This window comes from Crassostrea angulata, chromosome 1, assembly GCF_025612915.1.
Source record: "Crassostrea angulata isolate pt1a10 chromosome 1, ASM2561291v2, whole genome shotgun sequence".
Classification (NCBI taxonomy): domain Eukaryota; kingdom Metazoa; phylum Mollusca; class Bivalvia; order Ostreida; family Ostreidae; genus Magallana; species Magallana angulata.
The window spans coordinates 49750605-49765122 of NC_069111.1; the positions used below are offsets into that span (position 1 = coordinate 49750605).

At 34.3% G+C, this 14518-nt stretch overlaps 1 protein-coding gene across 3 annotated transcripts in view; it reads left to right on the forward strand.

Moving 5' to 3' along the window:
* The window catches only part of LOC128188678 (vesicular glutamate transporter 1-like), a 55423-nt gene that overhangs the window by 18884 nt on the left and 22021 nt on the right, over positions 1 to 14518 (forward strand). For 2 of the 3 annotated variants that reach the window (XM_052859887.1, XM_052859902.1), the window contains exons 2-9: positions 4937 to 5252; positions 7485 to 7621; positions 8175 to 8289; positions 9474 to 9561; positions 9813 to 9899; positions 10506 to 10642; positions 12799 to 12948; positions 13349 to 13478. In XM_052859887.1, the coding sequence (XP_052715847.1) occupies positions 4937 to 5252; positions 7485 to 7621; positions 8175 to 8289; positions 9474 to 9561; positions 9813 to 9899; positions 10506 to 10642; positions 12799 to 12948; positions 13349 to 13478 (1160 nt within the window). Of the gene's footprint in view, positions 1 to 3014; positions 3662 to 4936; positions 5253 to 7484; positions 7622 to 8174; positions 8290 to 9473; positions 9562 to 9812; positions 9900 to 10505; positions 10643 to 12798; positions 12949 to 13348; positions 13479 to 14518 lie in introns of those variants that run through there. The other variant, XM_052859893.1, reaches the window with a different exon arrangement.

Below are 14518 nucleotides of genomic sequence, written 5' to 3' on the forward strand. Positions count from 1 at the left end.
TTCAAGTTGATTCGTAAAAATTTAATATACTTAGATAATGCCAAGTAGATGACGATATTGATGCTTAGTCGTTCACGATTCTCAGCAAGTTTTTAGATTAGTGTGACGTCAGTCAGTGTCTTTTTAAAAGTCTATGAGATGTGACATGTCAAAAGACTATGAACCTTTTTACTGTTTTATGTGATATATACAAGTATATAGGTATGCATTTAACATTCACCGCATGATGACAAAACTGTATTATGATGATATATTCATAAATAGAAGGTAGAGGTTCTTAAAAATGTAAAAGATACATGTATATATGGGTGAGGAAAAAATGAGTGTTTTTGAGGTCATCTTTCCAAATTGAGCAATATTTATTTCATTAATACTGTGATAAACAAAGAAGGTTTCATAGCTCAAAATCATACTATTTTCTTTTGATTGTTCACATACTTTGAAACCCCCGGTTTATCCACCACAGCGCTGCGTGACTTCAGCCATTTCTTCTTCATCATAATGACAGTGTTATTGGCGCTGTCTTTCTCTTCCTAATTCAAGATGAAATTCGAGTCTGATTGTTCATTGTAACAACTCTACTACGAATTTTGGCTCGAAGACTGAGTATCGAGAGTTCATAGACCTGGACCGAAGCGGCGAGGACAGTATGGTGAACAATATTACACAGTTCTCTGTGAATAGCCTGAAATTTTTTAAGACACGTGTATCAATGATGGTCATTACACTGTATAAGGGGTGTTCGCTTGAAAATCAATCGCGTTATTTGTATAATGAACAAATAGTTATCAAATTGCAGTGTAAATGATAACATTGAATAATTTATGGTCATACCTTGGATAACTTTGTATCGGTGTATCACACGAATTGCGCCTGGTCATAACAAGATCTGAGGTTGTTCACGTTGTAGCAGAAAAACACGTTCGAATTCCAAGAAAAATAAAAAAAAATTAAACAGAACCTCTTCGACTAAATATATATCATTAAGTTTAATGAATTCACATTTTTTTTGTTGCAAATCGGCTTTTAAAAGAAAAAAAGGAAACCTTCGGTGTAATTATCTAATATTCAACGTCTCGACAAGTTGTTCACTATTTGTATAACGCTTGATGTTCATTTTGAATGCTAATCAGCTTTCATTGTATATGAACAAAGATTTAAACTCACAGGGGACTCAACTCCGTATAATTCAACCACGGCTCTGGCAACAGGGGAGACCCAAGTATGATCGAATCTACGTCCAGAAGCAAGGTTCGATGTCTATTACTTATTTTATCTCCAATATATACGGACACGCTCTATAACGAAGCGGTTGGGGGGAGGAAGACTACTGGTAATTAATTTCATTTCCCTATATAGTGTAGATTGTCTAGATTCATTATTATCTTTCCACAGATGCTGGCCCTATCAGACATCGCATTACGTCACTTCCCGCACGACGGTATATTGACCTTTTGAGTTGGACCAAAAATATCGCTAGTATGAACCACATTGATTTATGGTTAACACAAGAGGGCGAATGAGAAGTCGAGTGGTCTGTCTAGTAAATCTACCAAAAAATCTCGCTCATCTCCAGTGTTCTGACTGCTTTTGAATTGCCTTTAGATGTATTATTTATACCGGCCACTAATTAATTTGCTGCACTCACTATCGTAGACAGTACAAGTGCAGAAACCGGGCTACAACATCAAATAACGATCATCGAAAAAAAATAGTTCATACGAAAAAGTATTTTATGTTTTAAAATCTTAAAAAATAGAAATTTAGCTCGCTATATTTATATGTTATCATACTTTAGTTGATGTTTATATATATATATATATATATATATATATATATATATATATATATATATATATATATATATATATATATATATATATATATATATCAGTTAAAGGATAAACTATTTCAATTTACACTTAAATCAGGGTAAAAAAATTCTTTCATTATCTAATGAACGAATGTTACATATGTATTTATTTGCCCATGAAGACATTTGACTAAGTTCATTTCAGCCACCCACTACACACTTAAATCTATATTTAAAATCAGAGACAAAACCAAAATTTTACTTTTAACAGACCGCTGTCATTTGGTCATTCATGCTTTGCAATGATTTGTTTGTTTTCTTTCTATCCCACACCTATAATAATGAGTATGCAAACAAAGGTAAATGCAGCATTATTAACTGACGTCAGCTGAACCAACTCAAGATACTTAAATTAGTATCCAATTTATCCCTCCCACTTCTAGATGCTGAAGAAAAATAAACAAAACCACACAGCCAGTGATTCTGCCAAAAGATTTATACTGATAAAAGCATCTCAATTTGAAAATTTTCAAAAGAAAATCGATGAAAGTGAATTGATTTCAAGTGACTTAACACATTTAAGGTATTTTGAGGTGTTTATGTTTCGTTAGGGTGCCCATTGTGAGCGAGAAAGAGGCCCAGCTAACTTTAAATAGATCTTTTTATGACGTGCAATCAACGTGAGAACGATCAGGGAATTTCCGGACGCTACGTCGGGTTAAAAACTATCTGTATTCATTCCATCGGAGCGACTTCCGGTTTAAACACAGCTCATTTAGAAAGAAAAGAATGGCATAGTATTATTCTGCGAAATCCATATATGTTGTTGGTAATTGCTTCATTATTTACTGTCTGCGAAAATAAAGAAATCGTTAAAATAGATGACAATTTTATTCTCCGTGTATGAATGTTAATTAGTTTAAATCTTTAATGCACTTTTTCACGAAAGCAACTTATCCTATTGCCCTGAAAGACATTCTTTTTTTTTTCTTTTTTTTTTAGGTGTTTTTTTTTTTTAAACATTAGTTACAATTAGTGAACTGAATTCAATGCTATGAAAAAGTAAATAGCTTAGTTACAGTGGAAAATATGGTTCTAAATAACTAGTTTATCAATGCCTTTTTTGATGAAGAAAAAAATCGTGTTTGAATAATAGATGAGGATAGTTGTAAATGGTAATAGTGACTGCGCGCCTCCTGTACACCTATATTGCGCGCGACTCCAGTTCATCAGTGTAAGAGAGTCTCTTTGGGATATTGGCTGTTGAATTAATTATGATGCTGCCAAACGCCATTGTAAAGATGATTCTGTCGTTTTCGCCATTCAAAAGAAAAATATATTGAGTTATCATTAAATAGACGAACTCTGTCCGAGGACGGCCCGGACCAATAAAACGAGGCTTGCATTCATTCCAAGGATTCTGTCATAATGCATTGGACTTAAATATTCTTGCGCAATTTACACTATGCTTCCTGGGTATAATTTTTTCTGCAACGAGAATTCAAATTAAATGAAAAAAAGAGTCTGAACACGCGTTAACGTCAGGAATTACAAAACGTGGTCTTCTAGCAAAACTTTTCTCTGATTTTTGCCGATAATTGTTGCAGTGTCTTCTGGTGCAATGCCAAAGCAATGGTGATTTTTTTACACCAGTGATCATGATGTTAGAACACGATATTTTGCCATGAAAATTGTTGGATCATTATAGTTTCTTTGTATGGCCATTTGATATTGCTCTTTACAGTGAAGTGCGTAGAAATTTAATTAACCTTGGAATTAAATTACTACTAGTGGAATCATGAATAAATTGGACGGTTTAATAGAGGTTCTAAGACTTCGGGATATAAGGTAAGGTATATTCGCTTCAAAGGAATAGTCAATCTACCGTAATTCAACTCATTAATTTCTTTAGTGTAAGAGTTGCATGATAAAATGTTCAATAAATAAACCGGAATTTTTACCTTGGATGCAAATTTAGCTGTTGTTTGGTACTACGTAACATAGATTACATGTTCATCATTTTGCCGCTTAGAATTATCATTATTCTGAAAAATATTAGAAGTTTGGTTGGTTACTGAAATTGATTAAGACGTTCGGGACTCGCATTAATGGGCCGAGAAGGAAAAGTAAGCCGCTTAGCTCTTCTTATATAAAACCGAACGAACATGTAGAGGGGAAAATAATATAATTCCCTATCTGTCAAACTTCTTGCAGGTATCTCTTAGCGTGACCAAAAGCGCCATCTTTGTGGCATGTTTGCTAATTAGTTGGCATAATCTGTTCGAAGACACGAAGTTATAAAATGTCTGTTCTAGTTATCCTGATTGCAAAGACCCAGAAAACATACGCAGTGACAACCTTGCCGTATTAAATTCATTTTCCTTCATCAACATAAAACACTGCTAGCTCATGAAGTTTTCCGTGGGGGAAAACAGACAATTCAATCTAATAAAAATGGAATATTGTCAGGCGAAGTTCTTGTTTCCATTAAGACAAAAACATGTGAGCGCAATTAGACAAGCTAATTTTCAATATGATGTTGCACAAAACATCGTAATTCTAAACTTCGATGTCGCCGGCGTTGGTACTATGGTATAATGTTTAGTTTTCAGGGCAAGTCTTTAACCAAGGATAATGAACAATAATGAACAATACTACACAGTAATATGGAGCTAATGAACTTGATACAAGTTCTAAAGCTAACAACAAAAAAAGCAACTGAGTCCCGGACCTACACGAGACCTCCCCCGAGACTTTAGCTGTCGTCAGAGTAAAAGGCCAACATTTGCATTTTACCATTTATGTCAGCACATTTTCCAATTTTTCATAAAAATGAATATCAATGCAAAAGATTGGCTTTGTAATGATGTTGACAATTCAAAAAAATAATTCTTGACTTGTGTTCTCTAAAAGCAGCTTTAAAAAGGTTGTGTATAGTAGTAGAGGACATTGGAATAAGATACGATCCTCTCAGCGTTATTGCTTACGTAGACAAATTATTTTCACAGCGACAATGATTGTTTTAGAAGATATATTCGTGACATCATGACATTTTATCGATGATTTCCCACCCGCAATACACAATTTTTGATATGAGACTTTCATGATTTTTTTTCATTTCAGAGTTTTCAAAAAAGACGCAGAGGAGAAATCGTTTGTGAAATACGATGAACTTGACGAAGCGTACTCAGAAGAAGAGGACAAGAAGTCTCGTTTCCTTGGTTATTGTCCATCGTGCACGTGTTGCCGATGTCTCGCACAGCGCTACCTGGTGGCGATACTCAGCTGCGTCGGGTTCCTGATATCGTTCGGTATTCGGTGTAACATGGGGGTAGCCATCGTGATGATGACCAAAAATAATACGTACGACGACGACGATAAACCTACCCCTGCACCAATCCTCGTGAAGGATGGGAACTCTACTTACTATAACAGAACGGTAGAGTAATACGTGTTATAACCCCCTCCCAACCCCAAAATAGGAACAAAAAGAAAACTTCAATTCATAGCAATAAAAACAATTAATACTTATAAAGAAGGAAACTACTTGACTTTAACATAAAAAAGCCATAATACATTAAAAATGCACTCTTGCATCCAAATAATTGAAACAGACTTGGAGTCAATGACAAAAATTTTATCGTTACCACCCCCTCATAAAAAATTGATATTCAAAAAAGTGCCATGGCAATTACATTTTAATTGTATAGCAAATTTCAAAACCTAGCTTGAGTTCTTACATTAAAAAAAAGTGAAAAAAACCCCTGTTTTTTATTTTGAACGGCGTTTTCTAAAGATAAAAATGTATTTGATATTACGAGATTAAAAACAATATGATGGTGGTTGTGAAAGATATCATGAAAGCCGATGCCTTTGAAAAATTTTAAAGTACAACAACCCAAACAAATTATGAGTGTCATTTTTCTCATCAATGATAAATTAAGATCGATTAATAGGCCTTAATATGATACATTGAAAATCGATATCTCTGAACTAATGCTATCGATACATCATATGTCATTTTTGCCCAATAAAACACAATCGGATGCGGGAGGAACGTAGTGTTTTATTCTTTGCTGAGATTAAACACGTTAGTTTCATCAAAATTTGTTTAATTGATTTTTGTTATTTTTTGTTTAACTAGGGCTACAATCGATATGCTATCTCTTCCATTTACTTTGAGGGTTGCATCAATTTGAATTTGGCATCATAATGCAGGTTGGGGGCCGATATTTTCTCAGTAGCTTTTGCGCCTTTGTCCTAACATTGACGTTTAGATTGGGAGAGAGGATATCAAGCTATTGACCGTTATGACACCATGGTAATTGTCCTCCAAACGATCTCTGCATATTTATTAGGAACAAAAATACCTATGATTTACCGTGCGATCGATACATTAGACAGAGCATATTGTTCTCTTTACACAAAAGATAATGGCTGTATTTTGTTTTTTGTCTGAATTCCTATAAAAATAGCAATTTCATCGACGTCTTTCTCTTGTCACTTCATGGAATTCAAATTGCAATTTAAGCCTTGGTTTCCAATTTAAGCTAAAACAAGTTTGGTTTAATTCCCCTTTTTACACATAAATAAAAAAAAACTTTCTCATCAATTCTTTTGCAATGTTATGTGCTTTATATATTATTCTTTATACGAATAATTGATACTCCAGAAAACTTGGATGTTTGTTTTATTTTCGACCTTGAAAATGACAACGCAGAAAAAAACACATAAGTCTAATAACAATAATTTGCTGCTGACATTGAAAAATGTAGAGCATGACCGAAATAAATAAACACCCCGCAACATGAATGATTGATGTAATGACGTCACATTTGTTCATTTCTCGCTTTCCTCAAATTCTTTGCTTGAACCAGAGACAATTCAGACCAACCATCAGCCTGAGTTTTTATTACCAATATGATTACTAAATTTATTATTTTTATGAGTAAAATAATGGCATCTTCTGACCAGAGAAAAACAATCGGGATCGCCGCATTCTATTATGAGTCGTAATGGTGGATGCAGGAGCCATATTAATTGAATTTGGTATTTGTAGAAAAAGCACTTAGTTCAAATATATGAGAAAATCGATAGCATTTATAAAGTCAGGCAAATAATTTTCTGGTACATATTTTCCCCTGAAGAATTAAATATTGATTGAAACGGGTAGGTAATACCATTAGGGAGTGATGGTTATAGTCATGCTCCGGGAAAGCGCCTCCAATGGTGTCAATTGTGACACGAACCAAGCATCTCCAAGAAAACTCGGCTCATTGTATCTGAAAGTCACAAAAAATGTCCACGATGCACCATTGGCACTTATTGCCCCAAAAGTATCGAGACTACAACACCAGCTTGCAGAGATATATTAAAGCAAAGCTGCATGTTTATAGAATTGAAAGCCCCAGGATTTTTGCATATTCTAAACTACAAACTCGTCTGGAGTATTAAATTATACGAAAATAAAGAGTTTCTGAGTAAACCAAATATCATTTATTCATTATTTCTTGTATATCAACCATCTTCCCCCCTGTTTAATACAGACAATCCACGCCTTCAAAATACCTGTTATTTCTTTACAAAATATTCCACCACTGCTATTTCTACAGATTTTGTCATTTTACGCCTACTGTAATGTATTCCTACACAATCTGGCGTATTTTTCCAGGTTCCTACTTTACCACATCTTCCACAGTTTTTGTGGACACCAGAAACGATAGGAATAGTGGACAGTTCGTTTTTCTGGGGATACATCGTGACCCAGATACCTGGAGGTTACCTGGCATCAAGAGTTCCCGCCAACAGGTAACTCATACCAATTCACAGAGCAATATGACGTATTTTTAATCGTTTTTAACCCCCTCCCCCTTAAAAACACCCCCAATTTATAAAGTCATATGCGTACTTGTTCCCTTAAAACTATACGGTATCTTGTAATTACAAGAAAACAGTCTTAATTTATATTTTATACTAAGCATCTGTAAAGACTTGATTTTGCAACAGAAACCCTTAGTTCTAATATAACCAATATCTTTTGAAATGGCAATCATTTGACGGTCTTTTCATCAATTGCAACGCCGTATGCCTTACTGAGAGTTTTCTTCAATGAATGATGATACTTTGAGGGTAGATTTCATGTTGGCATCATTCATTTCAAAGCATCTGGTTGTTACTAATTCATGTATTTCTGCAAGTCAGTTGTGTGGCAATCTACAAGAAATCAGACAGTTAATCTCAGGAGCCCGACATTGCACTAGACGCTCCCTCGCATGCTTATTGGTCACTTGATATTTACGCATCACCTTCCATGCATTATGAAGAAAATAGAACTAAAATTGTTTGTTTTGTAACTTTTCAGAATATTTGGTCTAGCCATAGGAATTTCCTCATTTCTAAACATCCTATTGCCTGGGGCCGCACAAGTTCACTATGGTTTGGTGATGGCGGTTCGAATCCTGCAAGGGTTGGTAGAGGTATGTGAACAACAAGAATTTGATTATTGTTTAATGTTATGAATTTTTTTTTGGGGGGGGGGGGGTGTGGTGGATGGTGAAATCGTGTCTCAAAAAGTGGGAAAACTTGCAAACGCAACCTGTTTGCTAATGTATGTAATTCCAACCTGAAAGCGATACATTCATGTCTGAAATACCAGTTTGAAGCCGGTATCAGTTTCATCGACATTGATAATTTAGGTTCATCCTGGTTATTGGATGATCGTGGAACTTTCAATCTTTGCTTGCTTACTAGTCCCAGGAGACCGGAACCGTGACTTGATTAATTTAAAACAGTATATGGTATACACATGGTGAATTACCCTCAGTATGCTACATGGAGTCAGAGAGCAGCTGTAACCTGAAAAAAGATGATTGTGGATGGAAGAGGAGAAAACAATGAAACTTAAAAGGAAAAATGAAAACATACAACATACATGAAAATTCATAGAAATGGTTAAATAACCAAGAAAAATGTTAAAAATGAAAAAAAAAGTTTTTACCTTATCACGATCTGCTTGATACTTCTGAAATATACATGAGTCAGTCAGTTTTATTTACATTTCTGCATGACAAATGGTTAACGTATTAAGGTTCCATGCTCTGTATTGAAATGCATCATACAGAATATAGATGGACATTATCTACAGGAAATCAGTCGGCTTTCATGCCTTTATTATTTGGTAGGCTATCCACAAGAATCCAATCTCCATAATTAATCAATGTAAACAAATATATCCTATAAAAACGTGGAATAATTTGTCTTTTTTTCGCTGCTCAGTAACAATAATCAATACAAATGTTACATGAGAAATATAACCAAAAAATAAATTAAAATCAACATCAATCATCGATTAGGTATTTATATAAACGTTGCAAAAAGATTTTACACGGATTGCCACATATTTACAAATATACTGCTGTACATATACATGTAGGTATACTTCAAAACTAGCGCAGTTTTTTTACTATGGGAGGCACTGTAGCTCCCAGGTTGTTTATCTAATTTTTTTAGACGGGGAGCTACAGACCTGCAGCTATGCAGCTAGGTTAAAGACACATATACCTTAATATATATGAATTGTAATCTAAAAATAACGAAAAGGATTATTTCGGTTAAAATATCAAAATATTATTGATGCTGATTTTATCTTCAAAATTTGAAGGGAGTTACTTATCCCGCCTGTCATGGTATTTGGAGACACTGGGCCCCGCCCTTAGAGAGATCAAGGCTGGCTACAATATCCTTCTGTGGTAGGTATCTTGTACAATCTTAGTTTCTAATAAAAAAAGGTCTGTACTCTATATACTTGGACAAATGCAATTAACGTCAATAACATCAATTAAATAAAGCTTTGGGCTGAAGTTAGCTTGGATAAATGACTGGTGAATATAAATGACTGTTAAATTAAAAAGTACAAGCGACATCTAGTAATAAAGGGTTCTGTCTGAGCTGATATTCCCCTGATGAATATATAAATAAGATAGAGGTGCTTGTCTTGTAGGTTCCTACGCCGGGGCTGTCCTGGGAATGCCACTGTCTGGAATTCTGACCAAAACCCTTGGCTGGCAATCTGGCTTTTACGTATTCGGTGAGCAGTTTTTTTTAAGTTGACGGACGTTTATAACTTTTACGTCTGGGTTTTTTTCAACGACCAAGTTCATCGCAGTTATATATTGCCGAGTGGACATATATGTGACAGGAACTTCGCCACCAGGGAAAGATATTGTGTGACTTCATAGAAAGAATATTAACTAAAGCACAAGTAGAAAAAACATCAAAAGTCTATATATAAGCAGAGAATTATTTTGAGTACAGAGATTGACCTCCAAAAGTTGTCACTGAAGAAGATTATGAAAAACAAAACAAACGTCAAATGACCTCAAAATAGGATTCATAATAAACTGGAAACAAAGCTCGCCAATCTAATGCAATGTTTGTCTTAATAAAAAGATAAATTGTTATGAAGTGCTAACACTCAAATACCATAAAATATACGATGTGCATGAAATTTCACGATTATTGTTTAATTTAAAATAGTCTTGTCAGAAATCATCTCATATTAAGAAAAAAGTTATTACAAAGATTATTTTCATGCAACTCTAAAAGAAAATTGAAAAATAAATTTTCCATCAAAACCAAAAACACAATGAGCATGTTGTGGTCACAATTTGACAGTACTGAGTGACTGTTGCAGGGATTATCGGGATGATCTGGTGTATATTCTGGATGATCTTCTCCTTTGAGAAGCCGTCCACTAACCCACACATCACACAGGAGGAGCGGATCTTCATAGAGACATCTATCGCCGAGTCAGGGTGCCTTGTGGACAGGGTATGTATAGCGCTTCTCTTATGGCAAGATTAATAATGGAAAAATAAAATACTGATAACTATGTATGGTTCACAAACCTAAACACGTGCTTTAATTCAATGTGTGGTATTGTGAAAACAATAGAAAAGTTTTATTGATGAAATGAAAACTTGTGTGAATATGCTAAATTTAATTAGTATATTTATATCAATATATTCTTTCAAGTATTAGATCCCTTTCAAAAGATACTTTACATGATATATTAATGTTAACAACTAGAACAGTCATTTTTAAATTGTTAGCACTTTTTGAACTTATTTTCATTTTTTTTTAATCGTTAAATTTGTTGAATGTGGTATCAAGTAGAAAGTAGAAAAAAGCCTATGATATTTATAACAGCCATCTTTATTGAATTTGTCACTCTGGCGGTGCTTAATTTTATCGCATTATGAAACTTGACTTCCCTTAACATTTACTCAAGCTGAAATGTATTGAACCGTAGGGTAACACGGATCTTCTTTTCCCCCCAGAGTCTTTCAACAGCCCATATTTGATTTAGTTAACAAACCATTTTCCTATTTCGGTTCGATCCAATTCTATGCAAAGACATTACTGTTGATTTCATGTTGATTCAATGGCCCCACAAGGGGAAACATTTCCTTCTTAATTTAATCTAACTTAGAATAATCAGAACCCATCTGAAAAAAGCATTTGCCGATGGAGAAATGGAAAAGTTAGCATGAATAAGTCTCTATGGGCTTTTTCCATACGTGGAGCTAATCAAAATTTCTCTCTGAATCGCTAAACCGTTTTTGAAACAAGTCGTAGATCTGGTTGAAATGGGCGGTGGAACGCTGCAGGGTCAAATTAAGGAATCTCTCTGGATGCGAAACTTCTGTTTATTTGATATTCACCGATTTATGATTTTAAGGTTAATACACATTCATTACAGAGCTATCTGGTTTTTAGTTTGATCGATTTGAAGATTTTCTAAAAAAAAAAATCCGATATGGTATAGTAATCCATGCATAATATAGAAAATTAATTCGGGATCAGGAATATATTCATTAGGGATCAGGAATATATTCATTAGGGATCAGGAATATATTCATTATCAGATAAAAACAATCTGATTAGCAACTCGTTAGGAAATAAGCTGAATGACGTCAACTATCATAATAATATCGAGGCCGATGCTTAGAAGAGTAATTATGATTAACCATCTGAGCATTAAACAGGTAACTCTAATACACCTGTACATCTAATCATCTGTATCATGTACCTAACATGGGAATATTTGGTGTGTGGAAAATCTGATATAAGCTAAAGTCATAAGAAACAAAATGTTTCAAGGACATTTGATAATAGAGATAATGATCAATTTCTTTATGGATAAATGTCAAACGACACTTCGAAAATAAGCGATTTATGCTGGAATCATACAATTTTTTATATTGTAAAAACTTTAATTGAAAAATGAATTAACTGCAGCAAAAGTCAATGGGAATGTTTGAACTCTATATATCTCTTATCACGAGGTCTACGATTAAAACAAAATTTTGAAAACCACAAAGTCTGGCAAATTTCTCTTATTATGATAAAAACTTATTTGCTTCAACAGTAGATCTTTGTAGAGTAAAACAGTCCAGTCAAAAAGAGTATGTGAGGTACATACATAGATAAAGTAAAGTGATGGTCAGTGTCAATCAATTTCTGATTTTACCATTACAGGACGTGAAGACTCCCTGGTTAAGGTGCATCACCTCTTTGCCGATCTATATATGCTATCATAGTGGCCAATTTCAATTTTTATTGTTACAGGACGTGAAGACTCCCTGGTTAAGGTGCATCACCTCTTTGCCGATCTATATATGCTATCATAGTGGCCAATTTCTATTTTTATTGTTACAGGACGTGAAGACTCCCTGGTTAAGGTGCATCACCTCTTTGCCGATCTATATATGCTATCATAGTGGCCAATTTCTATTTTTATTGTTACAGGACGTGAAGACTCCCTGGTTAAGGTGCATCACCTCTATGCCAGTTTATATATGCTATCATAGTGGCCAATATCTATTTTTACCGTTACAGGACATGAAGACTCCCTGGTTAAGGTGCATTACCTCTATGCCGGTCTATGCTATCATAGTGGCCAATTTCTATTTTTACCGTTACAGGACATGAAGACTCCATGGTTTAAGTTCATCACCTCTATGCCGGTCTATGCTATCATAGTGGCCAATTTCTGTCGGAGCTGGACTTTTTACCTGTTGATTATTTCACAGCCTATGTATTTCTCGGAAGTGTTTCATTTCAATGTGTCAAAGGTAGGGCTATCAAAATTTAAGTTATTTGATGAATTGAAATTACAGTTACATGACATTAAAATGATTTCAAGTTGTGCTTTATATGATATAGCAGCGATATTGCAAATTCTAGTATGACTATTTGTACAAACCAAACGGTTACGTTGCTTACAAAGTAATATATTCAACTACAAAAACATCTCGTTAACACTCCGGTTAGGATTAAAAAAGGTTTATATTGTTGAAATTCTGACAGGGTGTATCCTCTGAACTCCCGAAATAACACTTTTTAAGCTTATAAAATTTCAAATTATTTAATTGGTCATTTCCAAATAAAAGTGAACATTTAAAAAAAGACCAAGAAGCTTAATCAATCAATCAATCAATCAATCAATCAATCAATCAATCTTTGATGTTGTAGAGTGGGGTTTTATCGGCTCTCCCTCACCTTGTGATGGCAATCATTGTTCCCATTGGTGGATTCATGGCAGACAAACTCAGGCAGCGCCTACTGACGACCACAACTGTCCGCAAGATCTTCAACTGTGGCGGTAAAACATTAAGTCAAACCTATATTGAAACAAGGAATAGGATGAGATGGCATTTAATGCATGGGGCATTTTAAAATGTTAAAAATGAAAAATATGTGTGTTTTAAGATGTAAGATTTCAACATAACTTTATTTGCGGTTACGTGAATAATTATCATATTGACAATTTAAAAGACCTGCAACGTGGTTCATATATCCAAGGTACTGTTTGAAAAGTCGGATATCATAATGTTCTTTCTGACTGTTAATTCAAATCATATAAGGAACAAATATTCACTCTTAAATAACTGAACAGCTAAATAGAATTATAATCGGATTGACAATTCTTTCTTAATTTAATAAGTGAGCGTAGTCTGGTGGCGTTTTCAACAATAATAATTCGTGCATATACAGGTATTACGAGGGTCAATCAAAAAATACGAAAACAATGTGGCTGTCTATCATATATTTTTCATGAAAGTCATACTTAACAGATTAATCCGTGCACCAACACTTATGTTATAGATATGCGAAGTTTTAGTCCATTTGATGAAACGGTATTTTTGTTACCCCTTTTTAAAAACAACATGTTTTGTCACCACGGCGCACGTTAACGTTCAAAACATGACGTCAAGATTAAACACGCACAGTTTATAGATAATCCCCATCTTTGTATCACGCTTAGTCTCTTGTGCCTATCTCCTTACAATTCAAAATGGCACTGAATCACTTAACATCTTATTTGCACACATTTGTTCGAGAATCATAAGTCAGTTCTTCACAGTTTTCATTTTCTAACCATGTATCTCTTAGTTTATAGTAAGGACAACCCTGAACGCCGGTTGACGTTACTTATTTTTTGTACCAAATATTTACAGATATTCTACTCTCTTTCGGACAGTTTGATATTCAAAATACCACCCCTACAAAATTTATTACAGTTAAACACAAACTTGCAAATAATTGTTGACTTATTTTTTGCACCATTGAGCATTTTCACAGCTTGTATCGTCCTTTTCCTGAGTTAAATCTGTTTTGTTAGTACTTCTCCTTGCGCCGTGA